The 20,480-nt window shown below is 41.1% G+C and overlaps 1 protein-coding gene across 4 annotated transcripts in view; it reads left to right on the plus strand.

Annotated features, from left to right (window-relative positions):
- Window positions 1-20,480, plus strand: part of EYS (eyes shut homolog) — a 490,906-nt gene that overhangs the window by 23,442 nt on the left and 446,984 nt on the right. For all 4 annotated transcript variants that reach the window (XM_079970286.1, XM_079970287.1, XM_079970288.1 and 1 more), the window contains 3 exons: window positions 417-530; window positions 2,259-2,372; window positions 17,391-17,588. In XM_079970286.1, coding sequence (XP_079826412.1) covers window positions 417-530; window positions 2,259-2,372; window positions 17,391-17,588 — 426 coding nt within the window. The remainder of the gene's footprint in view (window positions 1-416; window positions 531-2,258; window positions 2,373-17,390; window positions 17,589-20,480) is intronic.

Here is a 20,480-nt window from a genome sequence, read left to right on the forward strand (position 1 = left end):
ATGTGTTTTTAACGTTTGAAATTTCTCCTTTTACTTCGGCGAGCATTCATTCACTAGCTTATCAAGAACAGAAGGAAGATTTCCCTTCATGTCACGGCAAATGCAGTCTATTATATTTGTGTCATTTCTTTTCTCTTCCCTTTATATTGATACAAATTGATAAGGAAATTGCCTGCCATGAGTCTTGAGAATCAATTGTGTCAGTGAAGACTTTGTTCTTTGTGTGCCTTCTTAGTAAACCAGTGAAATATCTCGAATAATGCTTTAGAGCGACAGGTTGAAAGTATAATAACGTTACTGACAGAAAGTTCCGAGGAGTAAGTGGCTTTCCATGGAAATGCAAAACAAAATCATAGTCATGATTAAATGTCTGGATGCTGCAAAATATTGTCTTCTTTCCTTCCACTACTTTATAGGCACACTTTGTGAAATCGACATAAATGAATGTCACTCAGACCCCTGTCTCCATAATGCAACTTGTACAGACCTTATTGGTGGATATGACTGTGTCTGCCTTTCTGGCTTCACAGGTGAGTGGCATCCGTAATGGATCCTGTTTTCTATGGAAGAGTAGCCTTCAAGATTTGCTGCTGCTTCCTTCTTGTTTCTCTTTATCTTCCCCAACTTAATGGTTCACTTGCATTCCAGAGAAACTGGATTGCCAGCCACATCTGTGAACTTTCCAAAATAAAAACAGCAGGGCCATGCCTAGAATGGACCGTGACTACATCTATGCAAAGGGATGATAAATATGTGCTTGATCACTGTTGCCAGAGGGCACTAATCTGTCTCCTTTCTGATGTTTGTTCATGAGCACCTTGGCTCAAAAGGCTTCATTTTGACTGGAAAGGAAGGCCGGAAAGTTCTAGATAGCCAGGATAAAATCCACTTGAAGTTTCCCATAGAAGTTGTCTATTGAAAAGGACAAAAGTCTCTTCAGCCTCCATACATTGCTGTGGGGCCTCCTGAGATAATTAACACTCTGGATCCTGATAGAATCAAAGGAACACCATAGCACTCTTTGGGCATGTTTATGTTGTTTATTAGAATAATATTAAATGATTTAATAAATGAATGGAGGGGGCTAAGGGGCCACAGCAGCCTGCTCGATCCCCTTGCTTTTGTTATTCTCACTGACCTCCACGAGTTTCCTGAGTTTCTCTAAAGCTCCCTGAGTCTTCCTCAACCTACCTGGACCTTCCAAGTCTCATTTGTTAGCAGACATGCACTTCCAGATGGGTGAAAGTTCTTTACAGTATAGCCCCAAGTGATTCCAAAAGAATATTCTTGCTATCATAGGCTCATCCTGCATCCAACTAAGTTTTAAGCAAAGTGTACCCATAAAAATTAATGGACCTAAATTTGCCATGCTTATTAATACCCATGGGCCTACTCTGAATAAGACTAACATTGGATCCAACCCTTAGTCCGGAATGCTGGCTTCAAAAACTGAAACAGTCAGACCATGTAACCTCTGTGGCCTGCAGCCATCTCACTCCTTATCTCCCCTCCTTCCATTTCTGGGTAAGTTAGCCATCAAAATGCTATTTTTTATACTTTCTTAATTTAATAATAATAATCTTTTTATGAAAACCTCTCATCTTCATCTCTATTGCTCCCCGAGTACTTTACAAGGGCACTTTGCAACCTTCACTGAAATGAAACAAAGTTTTGCATGCTGTGCTCTTTATGTTTTTTTCCATAAGCATACATGGTTTGGGCCAGGCATAGGCAAACTCGGCCCTCCAGATGTTTTTGGCCTACAACTCCCATGATCCCTAGATAGCAGGACCAGTGGTCAGGGGTGATGGGAATTGTAGTCTCAAAACATCTGGAGGGCCGAGTTTGCCTATGCCTGGTTTGGGCCATACTTAATGGCCAGACAGTAGTTTGTTCTCTGGCAGAATAGAGCCAGGGTTCACTATAAGAAGCAGCTTCACTACACATTTGAGCTAAATCCTCCCCATTCACAAGTCAAATGTGTTGCAGAAGGGCTTATTCCCAGAATACTGAGAAGTAATTTGCAGAGCTGTATAGAGGCACATGTCACCATAATTCAAGGGGAGAATGTTAAGTCGTGAGTGTGAAGTAAATAGATTCTGACAATAATATACTGTGTGTAAAGTTCTTATTTGTTTGATTTCGAGGAGATTCTCAGCATGGAATGGATCTGGAATTTTGAGGTACAAATTGAACAATTATCAATTGACACCTGCCTGTCTTAGTAAATTGCTGCATCTTCAATTATCTTTTCAAAGGTATGCACTGTGAAACTGATATAGATGAATGTGCTTCGTTTCCTTGCAAGCATGGAGGCACCTGCATTGACCAACCTGGTAATTACTACTGCCAATGTGTGACTCCATTTAAAGGTAATGAACACCGAGGGAGAAGGGAAAGTAAACATAATTAACTTTAGAAAGCATTTCTGTCACTTGTCTGAACTCATTTCACTCTTCCGAGCAGCATTATTAGGCCTTTATTTTCTCAGAGCGAGCTTCAAAAGTGACCAGCCAATTATCTCTGAGGCTGTGACTAATGTGAAATAAACTTTGTTTATTCATCTGCTGAAAGAGTTCAGTTATTTATTAGAAGAGATGCTAACAAACATAACAAACATAGGAGAGGATCTTGGTAGCACATGGCCTCTTGGAAGGAAGGAAGGTATGGGCCATTTAACTTACTGATGCGGTGCTCAGGAGAAGCACAGGAGAGGCTGGAGAGAAGCTGCTATCAGCCTCCCCTCTCAGGCAGCCTGCTTGGATTGAGTTAAGCAATCCTGTTTGCTGCAGTTCCTTATGTGCTGAAGTTAATAAAGTTGCGACTAGCATATTTTTGGCCTTGTGCCTTTCTGGGGTGTGGGGACCCGTTCTATAATAGCACCAGTTTCATCAATGTTATGCATAACAAAGACTAACCAACAAACTCCCAGTACTTTTAAAATACAATTAAAACTATGAAATTAAATCAATTTAACTATCATATAAAATCAGCAGGCAGTAAAATAAACACAGGGCGCCTCCTTAAGGAGGTGACAAATGTCAACATCCTTCCGGATATTCACTCATGAGTAGGATGTTGCCCTGGCCATCAATCTGAACATGTGGAAATTCAGCCTTAAAGGGGAAAACAGAGAACCAAATCAGCTGGACCAAGTTGGATGGGGTTAAAAAATCATTAGGCAAATTTGTGGAGGATAAAGCTATCAATGGCTACTAGCAGTCATCTGTACCAACCAAACTCTCTTTAGGGTTTTTTTTGGGGGGGGGCACTAAGGAAAGGCCTGGAATGAGACACCGAGGTTGGAGCAGGGGAAATCATTGGGGGCTACCTTGCCCAAATGAAAGTGCCTTTTCAAGTTCCTTTGGGTGCAACACATAGCCCCTGTTGAGAGTTGGAAAACAAAGCACACCTAACCATAGATCAGGAGGTTGTACCCAGTGCTGTTTTTCTAGGAAAACAGGTGCTGGAACTCACCACAAACACTTCCCTTGTTCTCTTATAGTGGCAATGACACCCACCTGAGAGGTGCCGGAACTGAGTTCTGGCTGAAGAAAACCCCTGGTTGTATCTATTTTTAGGGTCATACATTGTGCTATATAAAAGATCTTAACGTTCACCCATCTAAGCAGAATGCCATGGTTTGTAAATTTTAGAATCTTCCTTGTCTAATTTTGTCTGGGCACTGCTGTGCTTCCCCCTTCCTAAAGGAGATCTGTATAAACATAGTTTATCATTTCTATAGAGAGGACTAAGAAGATGTCCTTGAAAATGATGGGGTTATAAACCTGTCACCTTCTTTAGTCTTCTGAACAACAAGAAGAAAAGGAATAAGTACATTTTTTCCTACCCAATGACTTCCTAATTGAGCTGTGCACATTTTTCAGAACTTCTTTGGGGGCAATTAGCCTCTCTCACTCTGGATATAAGCCACTCACCCTTGCTTCTACTTCTTCTTTTTCTTCTCCTTCACGTTTGTTGCTTCTTTCTTTAAGGATATCTTGATGATATTTCCAGAGACCATATTTTATAAATCTTCCATTCTCTCAGTTTTCTTGTCTATGCATTGGTTTTCAGTCTGTCCACCTTCCCCCCCAAACTCAAAATTGCTTCAGTTTTTCTCCATTAGACAGAACTCTTCTCTCTTGATAACTAGCCTTTTCAAGTTGCACAGCACCAGTGTGCGCATGCTCCCCCAGCATGTAATTTTTATATGTAGTGGGGCTCAGGAGTGAGCACTGATCTCACTGCTCCACTCCATTGCATATTCAACTTGAACTGGGGCCTGCATAAACAAACCCCTCCAATGTCAGCCTAACTCATGCAATTAATTCACCATGAAAAAGGAATATGCAAAACACGAATGCATTCAGGCGTATCTTAGTCCTAATGACACAGAGATGTAAACACAATGCACCTCCAGAACACCTGGTGATCTTCAGCTAGTAATAGTGATAGGTTCTGAAGTCCTGAGCAACTAAAATGTGTCAAATGGCCAGGCTGTTCCTTTAAGGAAAAAAATAAGCATGAAAGGTTAATTCCTGGATGCCAAGATCCAGATTTGGGGCAAGTACTGTGTGGTGAGAGAACCCCCAACAGAGATTTAAAAACATATGCAGCAAATAAAGTGTGGAAATATGGGCTTTTAAAGTTGCCCTTGTGAATTTCAAAACTTCCCTCTTCCCCCAGCATAAGAAAAGACCACACATTTGGTAAGTTAAAAAATGGTTTACCTATAAACTGTTCAAAGGTCAGGTTCATGCACTTTGCCATACACCTGTCAGAAAAGTTGTGCAGGCAATAACATTTGGCTTAGCTGTAAATTGGTGAAAGTGCTTAAATTATTTGTATAGAAACTCAAGACAGGCTTGTTAGAGCCATGCAGCTAAGCTTGAGCAACCAACTTACCTCTTCACATGTTGAGCTTTTCAAGCAGACTGGGCGATAACAATAGGCCTGATTACCTAGTTCCTCCACAGGTGAGGGGAAGTAGGCATAGCTAAGCATGGCGGGACAGCTTATTCTGTGGCACTAACTTCTTCATGTATTAATAAGACTTAAGCATGATGGTTATATGAGGCTGGCTATCCCACACAGGTAATGCAGCAAATGGCTACAAAGCCACAGTAGGGTTTAAGAAGAAGAATGCAGCATCAAGTATGAAATGAAAAGTACATGACTAATGTATCAGCAAATCCAGTATATCTGGGGTATGGTAAAATTGAGAAGTATAAATTTTCTCTATGTAAGGCAGATCACACCTGGAACAATTTTTCTGTTCTAGTAGCCATTTTGGTTACTGAAAGGAGACAAAGATTCATAGCATGTTCATGTCTGAATACAACCTAGTACAGTATTCTTTAACATTCAGCAAGTGCAGAATGGTTGAGTGATTTGAGGTAATATTCTTTTAATTATTTCCATGATGTCAGACAAAGAAAACTGTTCTTTGATCCAAAATGTTTCGTGACTCAGTCATTTATTTATTTTTTGCTGTGCTTCAATTAAAAGACAATGTGTTCCTGTTTGTTGCAGCCCCAATGACATGTCCCCAAATATATACCAAATAAGATTAAAGCTGAATTTGTAATTGACCATTAAACATTTTGTAAAGAAAGGTAAGTCAACAAGAGCAGCTCAGAGGGGGAAATGGAGAATAAGTAGAATAATAAGAAGAGTTTTCAGTATAGGATACTATTATGGGTAGTGGTAATTAGAAATTGGATTATAAGTAAAAGGTTTTTAAGTGCTTGTGACAGAGGCGAGGCAGGAGAGTAAAGATAATGGACCAAATGAACAATTAGCTTTCAGTGATCACAGACTACACATTTTGTGATATGGCTCAATGGAGAGTTGCTGCTATCATAACACAAATATCTCTCAGATCTGAGACTCTCCTGAAATATGAAAGCAATATCTCCCAATTTAAAACACTTTATCTCTGGTTGCTGTAGGTCTTGGTGCAGCATCACCAAATGATTTTGTTAAATCCATTTGGATGTTGAATAGCAGGAATAGGCAAACTCGGCCCTCCAGATGTTTTTGGCCTACAACTCCCATCATCCCTATCTAACAGGACCAGTGGTCAGGGATGATGGGAATTGTAGTCCCAAAACATCTGGAGGGCCGAGTTTGTCTATGTCTGTTGAATAGCCTTCAGGTCCTAAGCATGACATAACTTCAATCGCACCGCTGAAATTTGCCATGACCCAGGCCTGATTTGTCAGGAACAGACATGCCAAAATCTGTTCATGGGCATTTTGATTTGCTTAATTACCATCTTAGTAACCTTTGGGCTCTCACAAAATACTTCAGCCAAGGTTGAAAGCGTGTAAAATTGGACTGGGCATAGGGCTGAAGGACAACAGGGAGCATGAGTTACAAGGAGGATCAAATATCCACGCAGGGACTCCACTCCAATATTTTTATATAAAATTAGTCCATGCATGTTAATGTGAAATAAACCCCTGGTTTTTAAGAAAAGTTAAGCTAAGATTCCCAGGTGGCTATATCCGTCTTGCCCTTCATACAGGATTTGTCATCCATGAAGGTGGCTCTGGTATGATGTACCTTCAGTCAAAGAAAGATAGGAAAACATCAGCTGGTTATATCATTTAATTAACAAATGGCAGGCACAGAGAAGCCCTCCAGGTGTTGTTGGAGTACAGTTCCCATCAGTCCTAGTCAGTACTGCTGGGGATAGTGGCAGTTGTAGTCCAAAAACATTTGAAGGGCCACATACCCCCCATTTCTGGGAAAATCTGACATAGTAATGATAATGAATTCAGTCCCCTCTCTCACCTTGATCACCAAGATGCTGTTCCATTAATCCAGCTAATGTTTCCTGAATGTATTGGGTTCCCTAGTTGATATTTGAGAGAATAGCAGTCAAACACCCCTACTGGGAGCTCCAAATTATCTCTAATAATGGCCAACATTTTTAAGGACCAACCTTTCATGCAACGTAGCATAGTGAAACTATTAGGGCAAATTAACAAGTGATGTAATAAGCTTATGGTGGCCCCAATATCATTTTATGATAATGGTGAAACAACAACAAAATGCCCACTTTGGATGTTTCCAGAGGGGGGCTTAATATTGTAAATGGGTTACAAACAGGTCATTGACAATAGTGTTTTTTTAAGTAATAATAATAATAATAATAATAATAATAATAATAATCTAATTTTTGTTTCATCAGTTCAAGAATTTCTGCTTGCACAACGTAACTCCCCCCCTCCATATCTTGTGCATTCCCTGAAACCTATTATGGGTCTCCCTCCAACCCACTGGAGAATATTTGTGGAGAGAATGCTCCTGAAGAGAAGAGGGACACAAGTTCTGTTGTGCAAGTGAAGATCCGGAACAAATCTGTTGCCTACCAGCCATAGGACTTTTCTTGGATTAAATTGGGAGATGGGGAGAGTACAGACTAGCATTTTGATGAAAGCAACATCAAGTGAATTTTGCAAAGTGTGAATTATGCAAAGTGTTTGCATACATGAGAAGCACCCATAGGGGAGAACCCTGTGATATCTAAACTATTAACAATATAATAATTATTAAAAATATAGGCTGTCATCATAAGGTAGGCTTCAGTGTAGATATATTTCCCTCAGTTCTGAGGCATTTGCTCATCTAGTTTCTTAAAAGAAACTCCATGTTACAACAAAGTGGATTACAAACCGGTATGTGTGTGAATACATATCAGTGCCATTTCTGCATTGATTCTAAATTCAAGCCATTATGTATCATCAGAATAAACACACAATGTGTAATATATATATATATATATATATATATATATATATATATATATATCACAGCAACTCTTGAGATTTCTGCTTTCCTAATGAATTTGTATGTGCATCTTCCAAATACTGTATTCATCAGTAAAGTCCAGTTCACAGTTTGATTGGGAGAAATGGCTATCCTGGATTAGTGACCATGGATTTTACAAGATGTGGGGCCTTGTAAGTTTATTCTTAATGATGGATGGTATCTTACGAAATCGTGCTCAGAGCGGACTCAGAGAACTCACCTGACATGACTAGCTTAAGTCCGTCTCTAAATATGTACACTGTACTCTCAATTTGACCCAAACACTCTCATACTGTAAACTGTCTCTTAAAGAAACACTATGAACCATGAAATAATCAGCAATGGGTGCAAATTTGGTTCATTATACAGAGAGAGAGAGAGATTTTCTTCAGACGTGTTTGTTTCTTGGAATAATTTGGTATTTCACATCTGTTTTTCCCCCTCCTCCCCCCCTCCAGAACTTTACACAGGTATGGCATACAATTTCTGTTCTTTCTGCATGGTGTCAAAGAGTGTGTCCTGTTTGTATTTGGCATGACTGCATGGCCTTGTTAATGTTATTGATTTGTGACTCTCTGGGGTCTGTGCTGAAGGTGCTAAGAGCTGCTTTTTCCAACCACAGGTTTTTTGAGGGGAGGGGGGAAGGGAGCTCATGTTCCTCACTCATTTTGTGGAGGAAAACAATTCACATAATTTGATCTCCACCATGAAGCATGGCAAAAATGCCCTTTCCATGGAATATTTTAGAGCTTTGAAAAATTGCAAGGAGCAGTTTTTTTATCCAAAGCTCCTTCTGCTTACTTGAAGGAATGTGCACTCAACAGTGGGCCCTGAATTAGGGGGTGACTGTTTACATTATAATGTTACCCTCCTGTGCTGAGGAAACAGGAGTGAGTGTCTCCTAGTAGTGAGTGAATCTTTGGATAACTTGGTTTGTGATGTGCATGCAGACTGCCTTCCTGGTGCAATGATTGCAGATGTCAACAAATAGTCTAGACAGCCTGGTAGATAGCGCTGGAGAGGAGTCTGTAGTTGAGGTACATGTTGGCACCACTAACATGGGAACATATTGTCATGTGGTTTGGGAAGTAAAATTTAAGTTACTAGGTAGGAGGTTGAAAGCCATGAAATTCCAGGAAGATTTTTCTGAAATACTGTCTGTTCCAGGCAGGGCTGACTAGATAGTCACAGCTGAGTGAATGAGAGGATGAGGAGAAGGGGTCTGGGCTTGTTAGACACTGAGGAAATTTTGGTACAAGCGAGGCCTATACAAAAAGGATAGGCTCCACCTGAATCAGGATGGAAACAGACTGTTGGCACTTAAAATAAAAAGGTGGCACAGCTGCTTTTAAACTGATTTGGGGGAGGAAAGCTGACAACAGTATCCAGACTAAATCACACACACCCCACCAAGGATGGGGGGAAGCGTTTATGATCATCCAAATCAAGGAGGGGGAGAACTAGGCACTAGAAGTGCAGGGGCACGTGATAAGAAAAGACACGAAAGAAAACATTAAAGAAATTGGAGAATGGTTTTGGCACAACACTAATAGAACAAATCATCCAATGGTTGCAACTGATAGCAAGTTTAAAGCTGATTTTAGCCTTTGTCAAAGTCATCAGAAATCATTTTACAATATTCAGCCAAAGTTATAAAAAGCAAATTGTAAGGGCTTTTTTCTAGTATTTAGTTTGAAAATTTCACATCAAAAGCAAATAAAATTCTACCTTACATGTTTAGCTGTTATTTCCTACAGTTCTCATGGGCATAGTATTAGTGATGCATTCCAGAAAATCCATTATTTAAAGCTACTAGGCTGAAATGGAGATTGATTAGAAATTATGATGTAGATTTCTTATATGCAGACAAATAGAAATAATTGTGGTCATTTGCTTTAGAGGTGCTAACAGCCCATCATTGGGAAAGTCAATGCTTTTCCTCACAAATCACAGCCCTCTCTTCAAGTAGTTACAAAGTCTCAGCTGTGTGTGACATTAGTCAACATCTTTCAGTGGCATTGTAATAGGCAAGAAAAAAAATCCCACGCAATAATTTTCATTAGATTTCCCCCCATAAAACCTTGAGGTGATTCACAGTAACCTTGAAAAACCTTTTAGCTTTGTTATTAGAAATGCAGTGACAGGAACAGAAAATGGGAGGTATGGGGACACAACTATTGTGATACCAGACATGATGGAGTGCAAACACGGGGAACATTTGGGAAATGGGGGAGGGGAAATGTTCCTTTGCTGAAGTTTGCTGCTATTTTTAAATTGTACAAAAATATGATTTATATTCCCTGCCACCCCACCCCAACCTTGGCCACTGGAGAAAATATAAATGGAAAATGACTTTAAATGCCACTCTCCCTGAAGAAAAACTAAAAGAGCTTTTATGACAGTTAACACTTAAAAATATAAAAAAGGCAACACTTCTGTTCAGTGACAGTTTTGCATAGCTTACTCTGTCATGCAAGCGGGAGCGTATCTGAAGTTGTGAAATTTCACACACGTATTTGGTCAATGTATTCTGTTCCAGAAACGTTTCTTTTTATGACTGTCCTTGGACACCAAATTTCCTGATTTCTCATGAAGAGAAATGCCACATTGTGTGTGCTGGGACATACTTACAGATGCGTTTATGTATTTGTGTGTATTTGTGCTTGACATGTACACATAAAGGAGGGGGGATGTATTTAATTGAATCTGTGAAGTATTCCCAGTGTTATCTAGTGAAAATTCCCAAGGATAGCCAGTCCTTTTGCCATGTGTTAGTGCTGCTGGATTGATAAAGATAGTGCTTTAAAAACAAACAGTTGCAGGAGAAATTATAGCACTTGATGCAAGCAGAGTAAAGAGGGAAGTGACAGTGTCTGTCATTTTGGGTGCAGTGCGGAAATTCCCCACAGAGACGTAGTTCAGGGAGCGTCATATTTTTTAAAAGAAGTTCTGTGAAGCTGACTCATACAGGGTCACTGCACAGCAGGAAAGAGATCAGCTGTTTACCCTTCGCTCTTGATTGCTTTGGTGCTCAGATCTCTCTGGAAACAGCTGACACAGGGCCTTCCCAACCCCACAAGACCCCCTGCCAAGGATTATGATTCCCAGCCCCCTTGGCTCCATTTCACAGAGCCAAAACCACACGCAGGAAGCTTTGCACTGTGTTTGAAGCTCCAAAAAAGAAGAAGGATTTTTTTCTGGGACTAGAAACCTGACATAACCCCAAGCAGTTCTCCAGCAGAGCACAAGCTAGAAGAAAAGGTGGACAGGTTATCGCTGGCTGTGCAGCTTCCTTTCCACTTTTACTCTATCAGGCCAGTACAGGAACAGCTGCTGGGCAGAGCTGAATGGCAACATCTTTTAGAAAGGGAGAAAATTAAAAGGGCCCCCAGAATTGACTTCAAGTGTCCACTCCTCTTCCTCCCAAAGGAGCAGGTCCTAAAGGGACTTTGAGGCAGCTCGTCTCACTGATCTGATCCTGAAGACACTGAGAACCAGCACTTGCATTCCCTTTTTGTATATTGGAGGTATGTGTGCAGGATCTCAAGCCATGCTGAATGTTCCTGCGTACAAGAAATATCCCTGTGCACAAAAACTAGTGTATCAGGAGAAACAGTCTAGAATGCTTCTCCCTAATAAACTCATTTTTAAAGGCACATAGCGATGATGGGGCTGTATAAGGAAGCGTCCCTTCATGTGATCCCCACCTAAAATCTAAAGTTGTACAGTGGTACCTCAGGTTGGAAACACCTCAGGATACAAACACCTCGGGTTACAAACACTTCGGGTTACAGATTCCACTACCCTGGAAGTAGTACCTCGGATTAAGAACTTTACCTCAGGATGAGGACAGAAATTGCGCGGCAGCAGTGGGAGGCCCCATTAGTTAAAGTGGTCCTCAGGTTAAGAATGGTTTCAGGTTAAGAATGGACCTCCAGAACAAATTAAGTTCTTAACCAGAGGTACCACTGTATAGCCCAGGCAAAGGTTTACCATCTCAGTGAAAACTAAGCATTTATTATTGCTGTTTGTGGCAAATGTCATCTGGTTTCCTTAAAACAAGCATCTGCTTCCAGTTAAGACTGTACAGCAGCGGTTGATAGCAATTTGAGTCCTGCTGTTTTTGATACTTCACTAATTCAATCACCTAATAGCATCGGGGGTTTTCTCATTCCCCAACACTATCACAGAACAGTCATTTGACCCCTGGATAATCTCTTACTCATATACATTACAAATAAAACAAAGTAGGTGTAATTAGGAACTGTGCAAGGTATAATATTATTATACAAAATAGAGGCAGAATCTGTTATTCTACTTTTTTTTTGAAGAAGAAGAAAGTTCTTAAGCTACCATTATTAACATCGCTCTATGCTACTTCATATTTCCCTCCCCTGAGGAGAATGAAATAAGCATGAAGGTCAGGGGGGAAATATAAATTACTATATGTGAGCCTTCAGAATAGTATGCGGTCTTCAGCTGTTGATTTTAAAAAGCTTAAGAGTTTGACAGTCTGATAAGACTGAAGATTAAAGGAGGCCAAGCAGCCTGTCAAAATCATAAGGCAAGGAACTGTGGGTGTGGGGAAATTGCAGTGCTGAACAAGCTTTGATTAAGTGGGGGAAAGGGGCAAAAACATTTAGATAGGCATATTAACTGCAGGCCTATAATGTAGAAAGCTGCAAGAGGATTTTAGAGGTTGGTCATGGCTGCACATATTGGTATCCATTCTATTCCTTGAAGGCTATAATTTATTTGGCTTATGTTATATGAGCATGAAAGTCTTGTTTTCTTCTATACAAGTAAAGTAGGATTATTCGGCTTCTACCACCAGGCCAGCACTGCCTCCTATACCCCATGTTGATTTTTTAAAGTCCTTCTGGACACTGTAGTCCTATACACCAGCAGTGGAGAACATCTTTGACCCTCCAGATGTTTTTGGACTCAAACTCCCATCACCTGCAGCTAGCATGACCACAAGTGATAAGCACTATAGTTGAGGAACAGCTGGAGGGCCACATAGGTTCCCTACCTCTGCTATACACACTTACCTGGAAGTAGTTCTCATTGTCCTCAATGGGACTTACTTATGTTGTTGGCATGTATAGGGTTGTAGGGTTAATCTCTTAGTTCTGGAAGCTAATTGGATCCATCTATTTCCTTGGATGCAGGGACGCGGATGATGCTGTGGGTTAAACCACAGAGCCTAGGGCTTGCCGATCAGAAGGTTGGCAGTTCGAATCCCCGTGATGGGGTGAGCTCCCGTTGCTCGGTCCCAGCTCCTGCCAACCTAGCAGTTCGAAAGCACGTCAAAGTGCAAGTAGATAAATAGGTAACGCTCCGGCAGGAAGATAAACAGCGTTTCTGTGCACTGCTCTGGTTTGCCAGAAGCGACTTAGTCATGCTGGCCACATGACCTGGAAGCTGTACGCCGGCTCCCTCGGCCAATAAAGCGAGATGAGCGCTGCAACCCCAGAGTCAGTCATGACTGGACCTAATGGTCAGGGGTCCCTTTATCTTTTTATTTCCTTGGATGGACAACATAATTGGTTTGTTGCCCCGCTGCCGTAATTGAGATGCAAGAAGCAGGTCTTTCAATCAGGTAACTATATATATTTATGGGATTTATATCTTGCACAAATGATCAGCAGGGCGGGTCACCAGTGCATAAAGTACAATAAAACAATAAAATACAGTTAGAAACATATTGGCACATCCAGATACCATATAACACCCAACATATTGAGAAGGCTTGTCTAAAGGCCTGGAGTCCTGGAAGGAGGGAACTGTGTGCTCCACAAGTGGGATGCCTTTGCAGAGAAAGCTCTTCAGCCTTCAGCTCATAACAAATGTAAACTCTCGACCTCTAATCTATAATCTATACTGCATGGGGGGGGAGGACACCAATGCTGTATAAGAATGGTATCTTTTCTTCAAAATATAGGGTTAAACAGTTGTATTTGTAGTATTTTGGGAAGTGATTCCCCAGGGAAGGGGACACTGGACTACAACTCCCATCATCCCTGTCCATTAGCCATACTCGTAGGGGCTGAATACAGCAGGTTCCCTACCTTCTCCCTGTAGCATGGATCTGCTAGGAACTTTAAAAGGTGTATGTCTCATGAACCCCACCCTAAAAATCCGAAACATTGTATTTCTGTCGGGAGTGATGGGGCTGCTAACAAGGAATCTAAGAAGTGCCATCATAAAACTACACGTCCCAGACTTCCGTGAGGGAAACCCATGGCAATAATGCTAAAACACATTTAGTTTATAGTACAGATGGAGCCTTAAAAGTGATAAAAGGTAATAAAACAAGGGGAAAATGTCTCACAGAAGCATCATATGAGATAATATTGAACATGAAGATAATAGTATTCCGGTAATAAATAGTACCTAGAGATTTGGCAGCATTAACTTTTTTCCCTATTAAAATTATTTTGCTAAATAATAACAAACAGAGTTCACCAGGGAGTGTGTCAGCTTCTTTTTAATTAGGTTTTTATCCACCAGGAGTGCTTTGATTCTTCTTCTTTTTTTCTATTGCATTATGCTTTCTGACTAAAGTGAAAATCTAATTTACTTATTTCATGTAACTCATAAATCACAGAGATGCTGAGGATTCTTTTTTTAAAGATAGAAGTACAATAAAAAAGCTGAGGGGAAACTGAAGTTTTTAGACATATCTCATTAGATCTTTTACTTTCATTTCCCTTGAAATATCAATATTGTAGTTCATATCCTAGTGGGTACAACCATGTATCTCTAAATTCCTTTGTCTTGTGAGGCATGATGTTTCCATCTAACACTGAACTTGAGTGGCCTCAATTGTTTAAGTTTGGAACACACAGGGGATATAAAAAATAATTCAATGGTGTCTGCATACTCAGGGGGACTGCGCAGGTAGGCAGAACTATGTAGGTTTGTATATTAAAATATATTCAATATTATCTGACTTACATAGTCACTAAAATCTGCATATTGTGTCCTCAGGAAACTACAGCTCATACACAATGTGGTGGCTAGGTTACTGACTAGTGACAGTGTCTGAGGACATAAAATACCATTGTTTAAAGGCAATGCTACTCTAAACAACTTGGGGCCAGATTATCTGAAGGAAAACCTTCTAAACAGATCTATGCAGTCAATAAGGTCATTAATGTAGGCCCACCTGGTTGTGTCCAGGAAAGGGGCCTTTTTTGTGGTAGCCTTCCCCCAGAAATAAGGCATGTACCAAGATCAGTACAATTTCAGAAAAATGATGAAAACATTTCTATTCACAGTGGCTATTGGCGTCTAACGCTATAAAAGATCAATAATTTTTTGACTGCTTGGTAGTATTTGACTGTTTTAATTGTATATTGTATTATAACCACCTTGAGATGCACTTGTTAAAGGAAAATGGTCCAGCTAAAAGGAAGGGTGAACATAGCCCTAGGAGAGGGTAAAATTAATTACAATAAATCTCTACAGATACGAAAATAGGCATTATAGGTGAATTAGCACTGAATGAAAGACATCTTGTTCATGATTATTCCATTGCATGTTCAGACCCAGAGACCTCCCCCCTAAATAAAAACACATTTGACTCAAATTTTAGTTTTGGTTTTTGGTAGAATTTAGGCCACAGCTTTATTGATTACAGAAAAGTGAGTGGTTGCATAGGCTCTGGTTCGACTAGCTCCCTATACCCTGGCAGGTAGCGCTGACCCAGAGCTCCATCATAGGTCAGCCAAGGGTGAACACCTGAGGCAGGTGAAAAGCCTGGGAACAGACTCTGTTCACTCCCCAGATGCTCCCCTGGACTCAGGCATGGGCACAACCCCCTCTCGGAGGTTGACCAAACCAAGTTGAGTCCCTGGATTCCTTTAATAGAATACCCTTCACATAAGGATGGTGAGACTGTTCTCCCATCCCTATTATGTGAACCAGTGCCTATCCACAACCTTACAAGTTGTGATGATTTGCTACGTGGCAGGTGAAACCCAGATGGCAACAGCCAATCATCCAAGTGGAGAAAATTCCTGCCATGCCCCTGTCCCAATGACAGACGACACACGACGGTATTGCAAGGTCAATTACAAAATGCCCTAAAATTAGGGAGAGGTGGGTGGGTTTTCTGATGCACGCGCCGAAAGAGGAAGCTCTGGGAGACGTGCATAGGTATAAATAGGTCCCTCGATCCATTTAGACTGCACCCTATTGGCCAGATTAAACCCAGCAACGAGGGACCTACCAATCTGGTGTTGTGGCTATCCAGTAGACCCACCCACAACCAGGAGATCAGTCTCCAGGTCTCACTGCAACACATGCCCTCTTTTAGGGAGGACACAATTTTTGCTCAGTGAATTTGCTTTCAGGAAGCATGTATAGGATTGCAGTCTTACAGCACAAACCTAAGTACTGTAACTTGCATTGTTTACTTAGAATTAAGTCCCAGTGTGTTCGGTGACGTTTGTTCTCAGGAAAACATTCATGTGATTGCAAGTTTAGCACAACTAAGAGGGTTTTCTAAGCTATGTCTAGTTAATAACAACTCAAAAGGGAAGGAGAAAATATTGTTGATAGCCATAATATTTTAAGACTTACAGGCAAATACATGTTTCAGCAGGAAATTAATTTCAAGTACATAAACTCTATTTCAAGTACATAAACTCTACATAGGAAAACGTTGGAATTTGGCAAAGTATCTTTCTGAGCCAATCAGATTACTGGGACCAAAAGCCACACACACAACCAATGGAGAAGGACGTACATCATTCCTGAGTTACAGACACTGCTCAAGCTATGTGACATATAGTGGTACCTTGGTTCTCAAACACCCTGCTACTCAAACGCTTTGGTTCTCAAATGCTGAAAACCCAGAAGTGAGTGTTCTGGTTTTCGAATGTTTTTTAGAAGCCGAACATCTGATACGGCTGTCGGCTATTGTTTCTGGGGCGCCTACACCAATCAGAAGTCGCACCTTGGTTTTCAAACATTTCAGAACGGATTAAGTTCAAGAACCAAGGTACCACTGTATTTGGTGCTTTTGTTTTTGCGTTTTTCTTTTTGAGGCTTTTTTGGTTAATTTGTTTTTGTGACTACAAACACTGTCTTATTTATTTTATAGTACAGTACATTGATTATTGCTGTCATTTTATGGATCAATGGTCTTGTTAGATAGTAAAATTCATGTTAAATTGCTGTTTTAGGGGTTGTTTTTAAAAGTCTGGAACAAATTAATCTGTTTTGCATTACTTTCTATGGGAATGCGCGCCTTGGTTTGTGACACTGTTTAAATGTTTGTTTATCAGATTTAAAAAACAACAACCCGTACATATTAGTTTTATATGCGTAGGCTACAGAGAAAAGAATTACTTTCTTGTTTCTAAAACTGAAGAGCAAAGAAATTTCCGGATTTGTATTTCATTTTATTTTTTGCATGAGGAGGGGGAGATAAAAGTATTAGAAAAGATTTTGTGCCAAGTGTCTTTAATTAGTTAACTTAGGATACAATATGGCACAGGATAGGTAACAACCAGTTTATTAGTTAAATGGTGCCAACTTTTGTTTTCTTTTCCTTCCAGGTTTTAATTGTGAATTCAGGCCCTGTGAGGGAGGGAATCCCTGTGAGAACGGAGCTGTGTGTCTGAAAGAGATGGACTTGGCTGCCTTTCCCCTTGGATTCCAGTGCCAGTGTCTGAAGGGCTTTGAAGGCCCACGCTGTGAGATCAACGTCAACGAGTGCAGCTCCAACCCTTGCTTCCATGGATATTGCTACGATGGTGAGTTTGGCATTTGTTTCTCCTTTTCGTGCAAACCTTGCAGCTGCATTTGAGACATTTCAGGGAGATCAGCAGATAACACTCTCCAGAACGTGTGCCCTGGAAACAACTTTGCATCCTATTCCTAAAAGAAGGGGACTTTGCCAAGATGTCTCATTTCCTGGCACAAAGGTTTATCTTTCCAGAGGTCACCATTGAAGCTAATGAGAAATTCTAATGAGATGATTTTTTTAAAAAAAGTTGTCTCATCCGATGCTTCAATTAGCCCAAATGCCTTTTGTGCAATATATTTGATGTTGGGTAATTTTCAGGTGCTCAGAAACAGCTCCTCTGAGCAAGGAGGCACTGTTTGCAGTGAGTTTAACAAATAGATTTGAATATTGCATTAAAATGAAATCAGGGCTGATGAAAAGCAGGGTGCTTGTCCAATGGGGTGGGATGGAGAGAGAAAAGGCCCTGTACCATGTTTACCAGAGTTTAAATCCCCGTGTGCATTTCAGCTCTCACGTTTTTTAAAGAAATGGAAGGATTATAAATATTACCATTAAATCTTTATTATGGGAACAAGCAAGGGAAAGCCAAATATGAAGGGCAGTATGCTTTGTATATTTCACTTCATGGACTGATTGGAAATGGAAAAAAGTGTTCTGTTGAATAGAGTTTTATAATGCCCTGAAACACTTGCAACGGTAAGGCACAAGTTCCCATTAGATCTAAGTAGTAGAATTTTAGGATAATTTAGTGCCATCAAAATCAACATACCGTATTTTTCGCCCTATAGGACACACTTTTTCCCCTCCAAAAATGAAGGGGAAATGTGTGTGCGTCCTATGGGGCGAATGCAGGCTTTCGCTGAAGCCTGGAGAGCGAGGGGGGTCGGTGCGCACCGACCCCTCTCGCTCTCCAGGCTTCAGGAAGCTATCCGTAAGCTGTGGGAGAGCTGCGTGACTTCACACAGCTCTCCCACAGCTTGCAGAGAGCTGCCTGCACCCCGAAGCCTGGGGCGCGCTGAGCTCAGCACGCCCCAGGCTTTGGGCTTCACGCAGCTCTCCACTAGCCGTGGGAGAGCTGCGTGAAGTCACGCAGCTCTCTCACGCTTGCGGAAAGCAGCCTGTTCTGGGGGCTGGGGTCAGGGGAAGCTCGGGCTTCCCCCGCCCCAGCCCCGCACTTGGAGGGGGGGAAATAAAAATGTTTTTCTTTATTTCCCCCCCCAAAAAAACTAGGTGCGCCCTATGGGCCGGTGTGCCCTATGGGGCGAAAAATACGGTAATTAAGGCAGTTTATTATACTGTAGTTGTTGAGCCAGAGGTAGACAGTGGACTAAAATGTTGAGCCAGAGGTAGACAGTGGAACAGCATGTCTGTATGTCCTCAGAATCTTCCAATACCTTCATCCCTAATAATAATAATAATAATAATAATAATAATAATAATAATAATAATTTTATTTATATCCCTCCCTCCCCAGCCGAAGCCAGGCTCAGGGCGGCTAACAACACTAAAACAGTGCAACATTATAAAAACATTATAAAAATTAATTAAAATCAAAATTGATGGCAACCATAAACTAAAGTTTTGTAAAGATTGCCAAAGGAGGGAGTCAGGCTGCGCCCTGACCAAAGGCCTGGTGGAACAGCTCTGTCTTGCAGGCCCTGTGGAAAGATGTCAAGTCCTGCAGGGCCCTTGTCTCTTGTGACAGAGCGTTCCACCAGGTTGGAGCCGCAGCCGAAAAAGCCCTGGCTCTAGTTGAGGCCAGCCTAACCTCTCTGTGGCCTGGGACCTTCAAGATGTTTTTATTTGAAGACCGTAAGTTCCTCTGTGGGGCATACCAGGAGAGGCGGTCCCGTAGGTACGAGGGTCCTAGGCCGTATATAATAAATTATATTATAAGCAATAATGTTGTCAGAAGCATCAGTCACTGTTCTGTAAACTCTAACCATAGATTCAAAGGTATCCATACTTTACATTCCCTGGGCATTTTAGTACAGTGCCCCATAAATCTGCCCTTGGTCAGTAACTTGGCCATTGTTTCTCTTCCCCTATGGGTTTTAAATACTTTAGATGGAGTGCCAATTCTGTTGTGAATTCTGTGGGAAAAGAGTAAAGAGAAGCACAGAAACATTTGTAATGGTTAAGCTCATGGCTGAGTCATCTGCCCATTTATGACATGGTACAGACTGGGGTTGTCAGTGAACTAGGCCCAGAAAGCAATTCACAGGCACCAATCTAAATTCCCCAACTGCATCTCTTGTTTGGATGAAAGAATTGTTGTCCTCCTTGCCTGATAAAGGCTTTGCCTTTGATGGTGGTGAAGTCCCACCATCTGTTGAATTGGTTTGGGTACAGCCTCAATGGCTGAATGTGTCTTAATTTGGGGGTGAAGAGGCTTTGCTAGTAGTATGATATCATACCAACATTGTAGCAGAGCCACAACTGCTAATGGTCTTATGGTTATAGGTTTAGAGATTTTCTTTTGTAATTTCGCAATAGATGTGAAGAGTATTCAAGTTACTCAGTATCAAAGAAGGAAGGCCATAGCCCAGTGGTTAGAGCTTCTTGCCTAAAGATTTCCTTCTATTCCACTTCTCTCTGGGATGCTCACCTTCACCAAGCATACTGATTTTCTCCCAGTGTTGGGCTCAGTAACACCTTCTTACTTTTTTTCTAACATATAATGCCTCTAATCTTGCAACCTTCCCTCATGAGAGAGTTGCTCCAGTTACTTGATCACTTTGATTTCCCCTTTCTGTCTGTCCAGGTGGATATTTGTCTGACATGGTCCGTTTTCAAGTTATATATATTGAACCATTTTATTTAACCAGCAACATAGGAAACTGCCGTATACTGCATCAGACTTGTGGTCCATTTAGCTCCCTATTGTCTACACCAGGGG

This window comes from Podarcis cretensis (assembly GCF_951804945.1).
Source record: "Podarcis cretensis genome assembly, chromosome: 3".
NCBI lineage: Eukaryota > Metazoa > Chordata > Lepidosauria > Squamata > Lacertidae > Podarcis > Podarcis cretensis.